The sequence below is a fragment of the Astatotilapia calliptera genome, chromosome 7, assembly GCF_964374335.1.
Source record: "Astatotilapia calliptera chromosome 7, fAstCal68.1, whole genome shotgun sequence".
Taxonomy (NCBI): Eukaryota; Metazoa; Chordata; class Actinopteri; order Cichliformes; family Cichlidae; genus Astatotilapia; species Astatotilapia calliptera.
In genome coordinates, this window is record NC_137428.1 from 56,842,632 (window position 1) to 56,859,744 (window position 17,113).

Here is a 17,113-nt window from a genome sequence, read left to right on the forward strand (position 1 = left end):
TTTGGATGTTAATTTTTTTCACTGTTAATTCCAGAAATACAGCTGGGATATATGCAGCTGCATTATTGGCTAGAATGTCCCATGCTGCAGAAGGTGACTTTTCTTTAAAAAAAAACAAAAAAACATGGGTCCTTGTCCAATCTCGTCATCTGCACCTCCATGTGGCTAATTTTACAATTAGCTTTGGGCAAACAGGATAGAACTATTTGTAATCTGCAGAGAGGTAATCACAGATTTCGCAATATTGCATTGCAATCTTAAATCTTTTTCATTCATTGGTATTTCCTGACTTCCATGTGGGAATTATGCAAGTACACACATACAGTATCTGCTCTGGGCCTGATGCTGGCTGTAATGTGTACAAATGGACTTTGGTGTTTTCTTACCATCTAGGAGAGAGCTACACTATACTCACAGAATCAGGGGTTAGGGTAGATAATCAACATTCTTTTGCTTCATTTCCATGACTACGGTAGAAAAAATACAGCACACTTTCAGAAAGTTATGTGGGCAGCAGGAGCTCATTTTTAAAAAAATCAGTAAACAACATGTGAGACCACTACTTTATTAGGGTGAGAATAAGGGTGAAAATTACTATTCATCTGACCGCCCGCCTTTTGACTCGTGTGAAGAGACACCAACATATTACTCCGGTGATTGCTTCCCTTCATTGGCTTTCAGTGACTTTTAGAATTAAATGTAAAATCTTACTTTTGACTTATAAAGCGCTAAATGGCCACGCACCAAACTATTTGTCTGACCTTTTAGAGCTTTGTACGCCCTCTAGAGCCCTTCGATCAAGTGATCATTTACATCTTACCTTACACAAGTCTAGGATGGTTCATAGAGGGGATCGGGCGCTTGTGGTTGTGGCGCCGAATATGTAGAACGATCTACCTCTCCACATTAGGAAGGCCTCAACTGTCACTTTTTAAAAATCCCATCTTAAAACATATTTTTTCACTTTGGCTTTCGATACTACATGAGAGTTACCAATTCTTTTTATCCTAATTTTCTTACCTGTTGTTGATGTTAATGTCACTGCTTAATTATTACTTCTTTTTTTTTTGGTCAACTCTGTGTTGTCATTAAATGTGCTTTATAAATAAATAAATGAAATCTGCTTCTTAAAGCAAACCTCTAATAAGAGAATCACATGCATGGTCAAGATGTCCTGCTGAAGTTCAAACCAAGTGTCAGAAGGGGAAACAATGTGATTTAAGCAACTTTGAATGTGGCATGGTTGTTGGTGCAAGACAGACTGCTCTGAGTATTTCAGAAACTACGGATCTACTGGAATTTTCCCACAGACCATCTCTAGGGTTTACAGAGGATGGCCTGAAAAAGAAAATTTATACAGTGGCAGTTCTCAGAGTGAAAATGCCTTGCTGATGTCAGAGGAAAATGGTCAGGCTGCTTCGAGCAGATAGGAAAGCAACAGTAACTCAGATCTTAGTCGTTACAACTGAGATATCTACAAGCGCATCTCTGAATGTCGAACATTGAAGCAGATGTACTACGGCTGCAGACGACATCAAGTGCCACTGCTGACAGCTAAAGGTGGGAAAGAGAGACTTCATTAAAAAACTGGGACAACAGAAAAGTTGGAAAAATGTTGCTTTGTTTGATGAAACTTCTGCTGTAAAATTTGGAGGGCAGAGTCAGAATTTGGGGTAAACAACCCCAAAGCATGGATCTGTCAATGGACCAGAATCTGTGATGAATGTTCAATCTATGCCAAAAAGGGATTAAGGAAGCACTGAAGCCAAAACGGGGTCCAACCTGGTACTAGAAATGTGTAACTAATAATCTAGAAGTGAGTGCATGATAACTTTTAATAATGGGGTGAATGCGTTGGGACCTTTAAAGGTGAAGAAAGATGAACCCTGCATTACTGCTTATTACTTGACACCTTCTGCAAAGGGGACCAGTGTCAAGATCTAGTTTTTCTTTGTTATTTCACTTTATAATGTATTCATGTGGAGCATAGTCCTAAATATGCTAAATAAATTTTAGCTATGTGTAGATTATATTAGAAACTATTCTCCAATATTCAAAAGGCACATGTTGCAGTTTCAGCTAATGTGGTCAGTGGATTAAGGCCCTAGTTACTGACTACTTTCTACATTTAAAGACACTGTGTAATAGGTTCATCTGTTAGTTGTTAATGGTAAAAGTTCACTTTTTTCATAGGTTACTTAATCAGTGATATGTAATTTTAACAGACCATGAAGCTTTACAGGTAGAAGTAGCATCTGTCCACGTTTACTCGGTTATTAAATGGTAACAAAATCATTAAGTAATTTTTTAGGTATGATTGAATAATAGTAATTTTTCATCAACATCCCAGTTGACCAGAATGATATCCACATAAAAAAAATCTTAAATATTGATAATCTTGTATCGTCGCGTTTTACAAAATTGATGTAAAGTGGTCGTGAGGCCCAAGAAACAAATTATTACATTTCCCTAATAATTTGGCAAACAATCTCTATCCTCAGATTTACTACAACTCAAATCCCAGCGATTAATTGCAGAGTTACGTGGTGACACTGTTAAAGTTTTTAAACGTTAAAGTCCCCTTTGTCACCTACAGGACAGCACACGATGCCGAAACACGAAAATAGACGTCATCATAAGCTCGCATGCGTGTTGGCGACCGAGGTTTAAACAAGGGAAACTTACTAATGACCTGCGACGAAAAACATAACAAAACAAAACGTTATAGAGGACGTGGCAAAAATTGATGTTAATATTTGTGTAACTACTAAGAACATAACCTTTACTAGTGTTATAAGCTACTTATGCGTTTACATGCAATTTCAAAATGAAAATAGCTGCTGTTTTGTTAAAAACTGGAGCAGCAAAATATCAGTAAACATGACAGAAAGAGCTGCTGTCCCAGAGTAAGGTCGATTTACAACGTGGCTTTGGCCAGCTTTAAGCAGCAGTTAAAAGGGGGGGACGAAAACGGAAGTGGTGGGAAAAATTCTCTGGTTAAGTTTTTAATCTTTGTCTGTGTGTGTGTGTGAGCCGGCAGACAGTACGTCACTTCCTCAAGTTATTTCCATTTGTTTGTGGAAAGCGCCAGCAGTTATCTGGTACCTCTTAACACCAAGGATAAGGTTACGATTTCATCTTACAGTATGTGCGGGTGGCAGCAGCGGCTCTTTTTATTTATGTAAACAGTTTTAATGTGAAATTATGGAAGCTATACAATAGCTGCATAACGCGTCGGCGTAAGCAAAAGCAGGAAAACGTGCGTTCGCCACCAGAAGTAGTAGATCTGCTAACGTTAGCTAGCTAGTTTTAGGTTAATTGGCTAACTATTGTTAGCTTCCCGGGTCCCGGTACCGTTGGTGTGTTAGTGCTGGTTATAAAGTCGGTTCACTCACAATCGTGAGCTGATGGAGTGCCCTCATCTGAGCTCAAACATAAGCGGTGCCTTTGATTCTTCCAGGTTCCCTAACGGTACTCCGTCCTCCTGGTGTTGCAACGGTAAGAGGAGCGTTTTTCTGTCTTTCATTTTACTTCAGTAAAATTAATTTCGTTGTACATAAGCGTAGCTCGGTGCGCAGTATTTTTGGATGCCAACTTGTGAGCAGACTGCCATATTTCTGTCTGCTAGGTAAGCACTAGCCACGAGTCAACAGCAGATATCGCAAGGGCAAATCACAATTCGCCATATCTGTATGGCTGTTGAGAGAATTATTCATTTACATATGCGAGTTCATTAAACGGAGTCATCTTTTATGTTCAGTTTGCAGGTCTAATAAAAGTCCATGGATTTGCCTTACCTGTCTGATGGTTCATTGTGGACGGTGAGTTTTGGTTTTGTTTTGTCCGCTAAACCGCCCTCTTAGTAATTTTATTAAGGAAGCTATTGACTTTGGGACAAACAACTTCAATCATTCAGTCACTTAAGGACACACTAAATAAAGCGGTGTAGACTGCAGCCGGTGGTCACTGAGATGACTGTGAAAAACCCTCAGTTGTGATTTTAATATGATCGATCCTACTGGCCCTAGCCTGTGCTTATTCTGTTTAATAAAACGTAAAAAAATATTCTGCCAAACCTTTTTTTTTTTTAAACAAAAAATGTGTTTCCAGAATTCAATTCACATTTGTAAGCTTTATAACACAACAGACACTTGTTAAACTTCTGGGACGGGAAAAAACACTTCTGATTTTAAAACATTCCCCTTGTGTAATTGCGTAAAACCTTTTAACTAAAAATAAATACATTTTTGAGCATAACTATTGAGTCATTTCAAGGAAATTCCAGATGTGTGTTTATAAAGCTGTCTCTTTCCTCATAGATATGTCAATGGGCATGCAAAGAAACACTTTGAAGAGAATCAAGTCCTTTGTGTTAGTCAAAGGAAGGGTGAGAAACATGAAAAAGAGAAAATCCATCATTCTGTTTGCATGGACTGCAGCAGCTACAGTGTGTTTTGGTAAGTGTTCTCTCTGACTACAGTCTGACTCATCTCTTACCAGTCAGAGGATTGTGTTGTCATTTAAAAAAATAAAATGATCCAACTTTATTAAAATCTGTATCGATTGTAATAATTTCTTCCACATTTCTATGCTACCAGAGAAAGATGTAACAATATTAGTATATTTGTAATAATAATATTTTGTTGTTAATGTGTATTTAATAGTTACAGATGTGATGAATTTGTTGTGAACGACACCAAACTTGGGCAAGTGCAGAAGTTGCGGGAACATCTTCAGAGTTTAGAAAAGTAAGTATTAAACAATATGTTCCTCATTTTACTGTCATGGTTGCCTTTTACTGTTTAAAAAGGACAACTTTTTTTGATATCTCAAGAGTAGGGCTGCAATGATTCATCGAGTAGTTCGATTATAAAAAATTGTCAATGCAAATTCTTTGCTTCAATGGTTCATTTAACACACACACACACCATTGTGTTAAATGATATAAATACGAGTTTTTCACCTGCATTTGTCACGAAAAACAGAAATTCAAACATATTAAGGACCAGCATGTGAATAAAAAGTTTGACAACATTAAGCCCACACAGCTCCCAGTTTTGAACAAAAACACAACAGCAGCAGTGATGATGATGCCGACATAATTAAACGCGTAGCTGGAGTTTGTATACAGAGGTGGAGCCACGCTGAGCTCTGACTGAGTGAAAGAAAACACAGGAACAGTGATCATAGGAACAGTGATCACCAATAAAATCCTTACTGGGAAACAGCTAGCAGGAGGTCGTCATCAAAGCACCTGATCAACAAACTCAGACAAACTTTGTAGCTGCTCCATCCACCGCCATTTGTTTTACACCGCACAAAAATCTGCAGTAAACCTCCAGAAGTTGTATTAAAATCTGCAGACGAACTGTTAACTTAGTCTAACACCATGTTTAAATTATACAGCTTACTGAAGGCTGTTTTTACATTGAAGTGAAACCTGCAGCAAACGGGGATGAGTCTAAAGGGGGGATGGAGTGTAGTAAACTATAATAATTTCAAGGCTTTTGTAACACTGTTCAGATTGAAATTGAAGTAATATAAAATATTGTATTAATTAAATAGCTTTTTTTAAACAATACAATGAAAAATGTACATGGGCCAGTACATTCTGAGTCATTGTCTTGGTGGTTGTTAAGCTGGACACTGAATTATTATCAGTATTAATTAATGTCTACAAGACGTCTGTTTCGACAACACTAAAACATCAACATAGGAAGAGCCTTCCAAGAATACAGTAAAGGTAAGTTTTTATGCCTTAGTTTAGTTTTAGAATCAGAATACTTTATTGATCTCTAGGGGAAATTATTTTGGTTACAGTGCTCCAGTATAAACGGTAACAAAGACAATACACTAAGTAAGAAATAGACACAATATATACATGACTTGTATGCATATAAGTCACTATTGATAAATAGCTGAATAAGAGGAGAGCATGTGCAAAAAGGGTGTAGCTATTGCAGTATACAGTGTGTTAAGTGGATGAGTTGTACAGGGAGATGGCCACAGGCAGGAATGATTTCCTGTGTCATTCAGTGGTGCTTTTTGGTACTCTGGTGCTCCTGTGACTGACCAGCATGTCATGCAGTGGGTGGGAGGTATTATCCAACATTGTCTTTATTTTGGACAAGTTTGCATATACATCTTGTTTTATTCAAGTTTGACCTTTGACTCTACTTGAGATTATTTCTATAGTTCTGCATTAAACAAAATGTTTAGTTAAAAATGTAATTCAGTATGGCATGTTTGAACAATCAGAGAGTTTAGTTTGTTTTTTCATTAGAAATTTTGTAAAACAGTTCAACTTAAAAATATTTCAGTATCGATAGATTACTTGATTACTAAAATAATTGATACCTGCAGCCCTACTCTAAGAGTATGCTAGGCAAGTTAAGACATGCACCAAAGTAATCTGCTTTATCCAGGTGACGCAAGTAATCTTTTCTGCTTACAGTTCAGCACTAATGGGTGAGCGACAGAGGAAAAGGAAACTTCAGGACAGCCCAGCAGGAGATGGCAAGCTGTTAAAAGACAGTGTAAGTAATAGTTCAAGGCAAATGTTTGCTGCCTTGAAAAAAGAAGTAAAGATAGCAGCTACTTTAGAATCACACTCCCAGCACAAAAGACTGCACCACTCTTAAAACTTTTGCAAGACTATTTTTTACACTGTGGTGCAGGGCTTCAATTAAATGAGTCACAGCGTCTTTATAGAGCTGTACGCCAACTGACTTTAAATGTTAGCTTACAGCAGAATTTTTCCATATGGCTTTAAACATGCACATATACTCGTCTCTCTCAGGATGGCGTGGCTCTATGTGCTACAGGCCTGCGCAACCTTGGAAACACATGCTTCATGAATGCCATTCTGCAGTCCCTCAGGTAAGTGCACTGAGGACGAGGTATGTGGGTGATGAACCGAGTCTGTGGCACAATTCAGTGGCTCTGCCCCTGTAGAGCCAGGGCCCCACGAGCAGTCATCCTTTATTAATATAGTCTGGGGCACAGTTAGGGGGATTACAGAGGCTGCTTGGAAACAAGACACAGTCAAAGGCCAGGTTTCCCTGATAATACACATTTAGTCACAATGCTAAAGGATTAGAGCAGTGGGGTTCCACATTTACAGACAACGAAGCTAGTATTCTTGCAAAATATCTTTTTTCTTTTTTTCATTTTCAATATATTGATTAGTAATTTGAACATCTAAAAAATGTCACGAATAAGCAAATTTGTTGCTTTGAATTTTATTTTGTCAGGTTGTCATCACCTGGCAACTTCTGCTGCCTCTTTAAAGTCAGTGAATAAATAATTAGATGTATTAAGACAGTTTCAGCTGTAGTTTTTTTCATTCATGGTTGCCAACAAACATGAAAACAAAGGTTAAAACCTTGTGTGGACCACAGCATGTTTTTTTCAGGTTTTCCACACTTACTCTTGCTTTAAAAGTCCAAAGGTTGGATGTATGTTAGGTTCCAGCATCATCCCTTCAAATATGAAGTTAACTTTGTTTGAAAGCATGTACATATATTATATGTAACTTTGAGCCACACCTCTTAATCAGTGAATTCAGGCCCTTTAACATAGCTGTACAGTGGGGCAAAAAAGTATTTAGTCAGCCACCGATTGTGCAAGTTCCCCCACCTGCAGTAATTGGTGCAAATTACTGACCTCTGTCATCATTTTAAGTGGGGGAACTTGCACAATCGGTGGCTGACTAAATACTTTTTTGCCCCACTGTATAAAATCAAGCACCTATCCATGCACTCTTCCTTTACCAACATTTGTGAAAAATGTATCCAACTGTGTGGGAACCTTTAGAGAAGGGAGCTCGACTGTCTCGCAGAGCCCGACCTCAACCCTATTGAATAACTTTGGGATGAATTAGAGTTTAGATTGCAAGCCAGGCCCTCTTGTTAAACATTAGTGTCTAACCTCACAAAGGCTCTTCTGGATGAACGGGCAAAATTGTCAAAAGCCTGTTATACTGTATCTGCAAATAGATACAGAAGCTCCTGCAGATGTTGTCACCCAGTACGTTTGTGCATATAGTGTATTTGGAACTTGGATCCTCGATCCCTATAGTGAGGTGATCTGGTAGGTGTGTTATACTGGGGTATTTTTACTAGAAGCATTTCCATATTTTCAGGATAACACTGCTTCAGTTCATGGGGCATACTGGGACATTGCTATTTCAACTAAAGGTTTAGAGACTTTTAGAATGCGAAGGTGCTTTGAACCTGTTCTCCCAGCGTTTAATCGTCCAGCATTTTATTTTGACACTCTCCTGCTCTTTCCTTTAATTCGTGACCTGTCGGCTGTCTGCTGATGTTACGTTTGAGACGACTGATGGCAAAATTTGTTTCTTTGACAGCAACATCGAGCAGTTCAGCTGCTATTTCAAGGAGTTGCCTGCTGTGGCTCTACGCAGTGGTAAGACGGCAGGAAGAAGGATGTACCACACCCGCAGCCAAGGGGACAACAGTGTGTAAGGTCCTCTTCTGAAGGAGGGACGATTTATGGGCAATAATTAACGTTAATTTCAGCAAGTAAAATTGGCAACATTGTTAGTTGTGAGTGGTTCTGTAAGGCATCCAGTTCTAATGTTATTGCTGAAAAGGAAAAGATGGGTAGGCAAATGAAGAAGAAAAAAATCAGGTATAATTTAAAAATCCAGAAAATTATTTCGGTTAAGTCTAAAATAAAGTTTCTTTATGTTGAACAGATCTTTGGTGGAGGAATTCAGGAAAACTCTCTGTTCCCTATGGCAAGGGAACCAGACCGCCTTCAGTCCAGACTCCTTGTTTTATGCCATATGGAAAATCATGCCAAGTTTCAGGTACACCCACATTGTAAAAACTGTTTTCTATAAGTTAAGCTGCTAATGCAGAGCAGGAAACTGTTTCCGTTTCACTTCTGTTGTTGTGCCGAAGTGTTACCGTTTTTAGTCACACTACTAACAAAGGTGCATTGTGTTTCAAAAAACTGCAATAAACCATTGTGAGTCATTGCATGAATGCAATTTAAAGCTGTGTTTGTGTGTGCAGAGGTTATCAGCAGCAGGATGCCCATGAATTCATGCGTTACTTACTGGACCACCTCCACAGGGAGCTACAGTACAGCCGTAACGGGGCGTCTCATCCAGTCTCACCTCAGGATGGAGTCAGACTCTCTAGTACAGATGGCAAATGCTGCACGTGAGTCCTTCTAACCATACACTGATTTTGCTTTTGTTGTCTCAGCGGGATCCTGAATTTTTTTGCATATAGTTAATATTTCCTACTTTTTTCCAGTTAACACAGACTAGTTGTAACAATATACTATCGGCATGACCATATTTAGCAGTAAGTCACTATAACTTGAATGTAAAAGCTACTGCATGTTTTGTTTTTTTATTCTTTACAGAAATGGGACCGCCAGTGTTGTGACATCCATTTTTGGTGGTATACTTCAGAATGAAGTCAACTGCCTAATTTGTGGGACAGAATCTCGAAAGTTTGATCCATTTCTTGGTAAGACATAAACGAAACCACACACTGAGCGGCTTTTGTTGTCCCATACAGCAAAGTTCATGTGTCAGTGTTTGGCAAGATAACACAAAAATAAATTTGGGTTTCTGTAGCAAATCTTTTTATTGTTGCTCTACATCATAAAGCAAATAAATGAATGAAAAGCCATTTATTATAGAGTTATAGAGTTAAACTTGATATAGCCTGATGGTGCGTGACACGTCATGTTTTTCCCCTTGTGTGTTTTTTACTCAGATCTGTCTTTGGACATTCCCAGTCAGTTCAGACAAAAGAGAAATAAGGACCAAGAGCCAGTGCCAACATGCACTCTACGTGGTAAGTTTCTTGTAGTCAAAAATGATCTTTTATAGGCCTAGTTTCAAAGTTTGTGACACTAAAATTCTTCAGAGCTTTTCAATTTTTTTGTGTGTATTTGTTTTTGTTTTTGTTTTAGACTGCTTACATAGCTTCACCGACCTGGAAGAACTCGATGACACAGAGCTGTATTACTGCCATAAGTGTAAAAAGAGACAGAAATCAACCAAGAAGTTTTGGATCCAGAAGCTGCCAAAGGTTTTTTTATATATATATATATATATATTTTAATATACACTTCACTGTATCTACTATTAAACTATAAAAACATATGTTTGCTTTTACTTCTTAAATAAATTGCACTTTTGTTTCTACTCATAGGTTTTGTGCCTGCACCTAAAACGGTTCCACTGGACTGCCTTTTTGAGAAACAAGGTGGATACCTATGTAGAATTTCCACTGAAAGGTCTGGACATGAGAGGCTACTTACTTGAGGTGAGCCCAACACTCACAGCCTTTTTATTTTCTTTGTTTTTCCACAACAGCTACATTTAAGAGTCAGATCAAATGCTGATCTGCAGTTTAATCAGGAGACCGTAAGATATGCTTTTAATGGCAGATAATACAAAGGCCAGAGTAGGTTGGTGAGAAAACACACCAGCTAAAATTCATAAAAACTGCAGTAAATGTTTGCAGAAATTTGCTACAATTTTGCTGGCTCCTAAAAACTCACAGTGCTGTATCAGTAAACACTTGTACAGCCAGTGATGATCATCTTTTTCCATTTTTCTGCTCTTACGACAGAAAAACAAGTTCACAGAAATTACCATTGTGGAAATTGTTGGTATCCAAGTCAGTGTGGTAGGAAAGATCACAACAGGAACGTAGTTTACTTATGCTAGTTTGAATTTTTTGTAATGAAGCATTATAGTTTTGTTACTTAAAAAAAAATACATTTGAAAAAAGTAACACACATTTATCTAAATAAGAATTTATATCAACACAATGGTAAAAACACATTGTGGTTGTTGGCAGTGACACTGATTGTGATTGGTTGATGAGGCTGGTGTCCTAAAATGTACACGAGTGCTCTGATTGATAATAAAGTATTAAAGAAATATGCTAAATTATTAACAGTAGTGCACAGACCTGGGTTGTTAAACTACCATCTGTAGCAAATGCATTTTTCATTATTGGATCAGTGGTTACCACCTGCATTTGTGACTTTCTGATAGATCTCCAGCTGGTTACGTAGGAGGTCCGTGCTTGTGTTCACAACTTTGCAAGATGCTGTGATGGCTGATTCACACCTATGTCTGATTCGGGGACATGGAGTGTCTATTTCATTTCATTTCAGAGTGCAAACAGTTTTATACTGGGCATAAACTGCTTTTGATTAGATCTTTATGTAAGGTCTGGAATTCAGAGTACTTGTGACAAGTATTAATCTTGTTTGTCTGAATGCTCCAGAGCTTCAGGGGGTGCTATTCTACAGCAAATCGCTTTTCTGACCGCTGTGCAATAAGTATGTCAGTTTTTTGTTATAATACGAGAGCTTCTCCTAACATACAACCACAATTCCTAAGTAGTTGGGACACTGTAAAATGCCAATGTCTCATAAATCCATATTTGATTCATAATTGAACATAGAAAACACATCCAGTGTTTAAACTGAGAAAATGTACCTTTTTAAGCAAGATATAAGCGAATTTTATATATTTTATATACAGCAACACATCTCAAAGGAGCAGAGACAGGGTTACATATAAAGTTTAGCATTTTTTTGCTGAAATATGCAAGGCCAACCTTGAAAAAGATGTCATCTGGATTAGGGCTGCTCAATTAATCGAATTTTAATCACGATTACGATCTGGGCTTTCAACGATCATTAAAAATGACTGAGCCGATTATTAGCCCCTCCCTCATTTATCCGCGACACCTTAAAGGCCGGTCCGTGAAAATATTGTCGGGCATAAACCGGTCCGTGGCGCAAAAAAGGTTGGAGACCGCTGATTAAGAGGACCCGAGGGAAGCTCGGAAAGCTAAGCAGAAGTTATTTGGAGAGGAGAGTGACTGCTGTTGGTTGAAAAGAGAGGTAAAAAAAACTTCAGTGGTGTTGCACACTATGTTATATTATTTTTTAAAGTCATTGTTAACCCTTTAAATCCGGTCAGAGCAGCACGCTCCGTGTTGTGTAACTATTTTTAAATCCCTGTAGAACCTGAACCGTGTAAGCTAGCGCAATAATTTGTTTTGCATATGAAACCGGAGGAGTTGTACTTACAACTTATGCCATCAGCTTGTCCTCGGTCACGGTTTCCTTCCACATATAGCTTTGCAAAAACTGCATAAAAAGCGCTTGCAGGAACAAAAACATAATACTCCAGAAACACGCTTTGCCGATCCATCAGCTGTTCGTAACACTTCCCACAGTGAAATGATGCACCTGCTGTTTTCTTTGCAAATTTGCATCATAGGATTGTTTTTTGTTTTTCCTGCAGTATATAAAAATTGCTGTATCTCCAAAATAAAACTATGAAGACACTCAAAATAAATTTCCTGTTGTTGTAAACTATTTTTTGCAACTTTATTGTATTTAAAGTTTTGAGGGATAAACCTCTTAAATTTCTCCAAGTAGAAATATATGTAAACAAAACAAAAGCGATTTTCAATTTTTTTTGTAGTTTATTGCACTTTTTTGCAATTTATGTAATTACTATGGACTTAATGCATACATATTATTAAAATATGGGCTATAACAGTTGTATTGATGTATAGCAACTTGAAATGCTCCCACAAATGGCACTACAGCATGTAAAAAAAATAATATAAGCTCTGGTGGACTTGGTTCTATAGTAGGTCTTAAAGGGTTAAATAAATATCGTCAAATAATCGTGATCTCAATTTCAGTGAAAATAATCGTGATTATCATTTTTGCCATAATCGAGCAGCCCTAATCTGGATGCTCTAAAACCCATATGTGCCTTTCAGTGTTGATGGTGTCTTTCCAAGGCCTATTTCAAGTTCCAGTCACTCGTGCACTCCCATACTGTCAAAAAGGATTTCAAATTTCGATTTGTCTGATTTGTCTGTCTTTTAAATGAGCTTTGGCTGAGAGAAAACTGCAAGGTTTCTTGATCAAAGTCACATATGGCTGCTTCTCTGTATGATGGAGTTTTCCATGACAGAATCATGTCTGTTTTTAATGCATTGCTGACTGAGTGAAGATCACCACATCCAATATGGATTTTAAGCTTTGTCCCTTTGTCTCCAAATTCTGTGAATCCTTTCATTATTATGTACTGCAGATAAAGAGTTGTTACACATTTTTTTAGATGCCATTTTTTGTGGATTGGTGAACCTCTGTCTACTTCTGAGAAATTCTGTCACTCTAAGATGCTCTTTTTTTGCCCAATCATCTGTTGCCAATTAACTGGATAAGTTGCTAATTGCTTCTCCGGCTGTTCTTTTAATGGGGCATTCGTGAATAAGCCAGAATTCAGGATTTTTGAGTTCCCATATGGAATTTGATGTGGAATGCCCACTCAGCTTTTATTTCTCATTAGGAAAGTCGGTAGAGCCCACCAACCCTGAGTTAGCAATCCAAGATGGAGTTGAACGTAAACAGTAGTAAAACTTTTTTTTTTCTTTTTTGTTTTTACATTATTTTGGAATTGGGTTTGTACTTTAAAATTATTAGCAAACATAAATCTTTAATGTTTGTGTGACTTTTTTTTTCAGTCCAAGAGCTCAGTTGCAGATCTGCTCCTTTTGCTCTGTCAACAGATAAAAATAGTCTTGTACATTGTTCTTCACACAGAAGGTCAAACAACACATGTACACAAATACAAGCAATGAGTGAGAGCTCGGGATGTTGGCAGCTAATTTGCTAAATAACAGGAAAAACTGGTCTAGTCAAAACGACAGAAAAATCCTCGGAAAACATTAAAAAGTGAACAGAATTTAAACCATTGCAAACACACACTGAGTGAGATTGTTTTGGCTCTGTGAGTTCAGCAGTGCTAGCAGCAGTGACCTTCTTTTCTGGGAGCTTCCACATGAAGAATGTGGTCACACCTGGCCTCGGCTGCTTGGCTCTAATCCAGTTTATTCCGGCGAAGCTGATATACAACTGCTTTGTTTTATTTTTTGTTTGTTTGTTTTTTAAAACATCAAAATACTGCAAAACAGCCTTGTTACCATGGTTGTTACTTGCTTTAATCTGTTCAACTGCCATCGAAAGTGTGGTGAACTGGAAGTGGTCAGTGTCCCTGTATCCCAGCTCAACCAGTAACTGCTATTGTACATGAATAAAATAAGAAAAACAGGCTTAACTGACTCGTAATTCTGGTACTGACTAGATCAGGGGTGGGCAATCTCAGTCCACGAGGGCCGGTGTCCCTGCAGGTTTTAGATGTGTCCTCGAACCAACACAGCTGATTTAAATGGCTAAATTAGCTCCTCAACATGTCCTGAAGTTCTCCAGAGGCCTGGTAACGAACTAATCATGTGATTCAGGTGTGTTGACCCAAGGTGAGATCTAAAACCTGCAGGGACGCCAGCCCTCATGGACTGAGATTGCCCACCCCTGGACTAGATAGTGCAGCAGCGTTTAAACACGTAGTCCATTAATCGCGTACATCTCTACTCATAACTGAAGGAGTGTAAACTGTTTTGATTATTATCTGTCTGCCAGTTTGTGGCTTGTATCCACTTCCAGGTGTTAAGGGCATTTCCACAGCATTTTCCTTTTGCTCTGTTGTTTTTGCAGCCAGAGAAGTCATTACCAGGGAGCTGCCTGTATGACCTTGTTGCTGTCGTGGTGCATCATGGATCTGGGTGAGTAGTTTAACATTGTTGAGTCTGGCTTTCCTGATTTGTTAGATGGCGTAAAATGCGGTAATTACACAGCTTTCTTAGTCAAGAAGCATCCATGTTTAGAGGTCATGAATCAAAGCTATAATTAATAACTGATTTAACTTGATGACTAATTATTTCCTCTGGATAAAAGGGCCAGCTTGATCCATATTTTGTTTTTTTTTGTTTTTTTTGTACAAGTGTATTTTTTGTGTTGTAGAAGAATAAGGAACTGAATCCTAACATGCATTCAAGACTGGGCTATGGATCTGTGCATTATTATCTGCCAGCTTTGAATTACTGTATAGCCGGATCACATCCGCTTTGTGAAAGCTGCAGTTTAAAAATTTATGTAGCCGCTAAAAGGCATTAGGCTGCAAGTCCTTGAAAACACATTTAGATTCAAACAGAATCAAAGTGCTTTTGTCTTTGGCCTCTAGGTGGCAGTGTTGCACTGCTGATATATTGTCGAGCTGAATTCTCCCCTCTTGCTTCAGCAACGATAGATGAACTCTTGCATGAAAGCAGGCAGCAGAATATGACGTGTGTTTGTGTTCACAGGGTTGGGTCGGGGCATTATACAGCGTACGGCAGCCATGAGGGTCACTGGTACCACTTCAACGACAGCACAGTGACTCTGACCAATGAGGATACAGTGAGGAAGGCCAAAGCCTACATCCTCTTCTACGTAGAGAGGACTGGTCAGGTGCCCTCTGACACAAGCGCATCAAACAGCACAGCCACGAATAAGCCTGCCGTGGACGCTGCAGCTGTGGACAGTGTTTCTCCAGAAATAGTTTCTCAGGACACAGTCGTAGCCGATACGGTAGCTACAGATCTGGATTTTGCGGACGCAGCATCGTCACACGAGGACGTCGCGGGCGAGAAAGAGGAGGTAGATGTGAACAAAGACATGGCTACACTGGCTGAGGGTGACACAGTATCAGTGAAAGCTGCAGCAGATGCAGATACCTCAGACAAGGCTGCAACAGAAGAATCTCACCAAGCTCTACAAACTGTTGCACAATAAATAATTCTTTGAGATTTCACTGCCTCAGACCAGCTCGTGACTTTTGTTTCGACTTCACCTCAATCACATTTGTCACCGTGCTTGATTATAATTTTCACATAACATTCACATTTTCACTCTTGTGTTATGATTTGTTTGAAAGCGTCATGTTTTAACTTGCTGCTTAATTTGTTTAGTAGACTTTTTGCATGTTTTCTCTCGATGATGTGCCCTCATACCGAGGTAGACTTCTCCATATCCAATAGATTCCAAAGGTGATCGTTTAAAGTTTAACGTATTGAAGCTTTAGCCTTGGAAAACCTCAGTTGGTCCAATGTTTAGCCTAGACTGAAGAGATTCATTGTCAAGAACACTGTGTAATATTTGGCATTTCTATTGTTTTTAAAGTTTCACATGTCATATTTTTCACCTTAAGAGCCCAGTAGTTCTGTTTTCCAGTCATTAGAGGATATTTTAAGATTTAGAATGCAATGCATTTGACTGACTGGTGCTCATTAGGGCTTTAGAAAGTTGTTTTAACTTCTTGACCAGAACCAATGTAAAAAGAAGTGATCATTCTCAAAAAGTTTGCCTGTACTGATGCTGGAGTATCATGTAACATTTTATGTTGATTTGAAATGGCCATACACGGGGACCTGAAGTGAAATTCTCTTCAAATGTGTACCAGGCAACATGAACATGACAGAATACAATGGAGAACATTTTATTAAGATGTTTGTGTTGGGCTGTTTTTATCATCGACGGCAACCGGCCGACCCGCTGCAGTAAAAGGCAAACAAGACGCCACGGTTCACGTTAGGTGGTGGTTGCTGCACTGTCACAAGGAAAGATGGTAAGACCAAAACTAATAAAGTGAAGTTCCAAGTTAAGATTTTGCAGGAGTGAATATTGAAGAAAAACATGTATAGCAATCTGTTCATTAGTCAGGAGTAGGGATATTAACCTAGCGAGCAGCTCTGGAGGAATTAAAGAACTGCATCACTAATGTTTCTACACTAGCCTCTATTTTTAAGCTTATACTGCGAATCTATTTTCTAAACAGGTTCATGTACTTTATGCAAATTAAATATCATCAAACTATTTATTGACGCGTATGTTAGGAACAGTTTTTTCCTTTTGTGTGTGTGTGTGTGTGTACAGTAGACACATGCATACTAAAATATATTTCATGTGTATTTCCAGTATACAACTGTCTCAACACCCTTATTATGCCTTGTAATGATTAACTGGCTTTGATATGACCCAAGTAGGACTTCTAAAATGAGAGCCTTTAAGTTGTCTTCCCCACACAAACACACACACACACACTCGCAGAGTCACCCTCCCCCCTGCACACGTGCCACCCAGTGAGCCGTCTCACTCTGGCAGGAACAGGCACTCCTGTATGCTGAGGAGCAGCTGCTCTTCA

At 38.6% G+C, this 17,113-nt stretch overlaps 1 protein-coding gene across 2 annotated transcripts; it reads left to right on the top strand.

Moving 5' to 3' along the window:
- The first annotated feature begins 3,021 nt into the window (after positions 1-3,021).
- Positions 3,022-16,415, top strand: usp3 (ubiquitin specific peptidase 3). Of its 2 annotated transcripts, none has more exons than XM_026175870.2 (15): positions 3,022-3,498; positions 3,761-3,821; positions 4,320-4,457; positions 4,665-4,748; positions 6,455-6,536; positions 6,800-6,879; positions 8,369-8,482; positions 8,720-8,833; positions 9,102-9,191; positions 9,400-9,506; positions 9,759-9,839; positions 9,958-10,076; positions 10,200-10,313; positions 14,590-14,657; positions 15,237-16,415. In XM_026175870.2, the coding sequence occupies exons 1-15, from the start codon at positions 3,408-3,410 to the stop codon at positions 15,703-15,705; spliced, it is 1,812 nt and encodes a 603-aa protein (XP_026031655.1). In that variant the 5' UTR covers positions 3,022-3,407; the 3' UTR covers positions 15,706-16,415. The 2 variants fall into 2 exon arrangements, with proteins under 2 accessions (XP_026031655.1, XP_026031654.1); XM_026175869.2 differs by having other exon boundaries at positions 3,025-3,498; positions 9,042-9,191.
- The last annotated feature ends 698 nt before the right edge of the window (positions 16,416-17,113 follow it).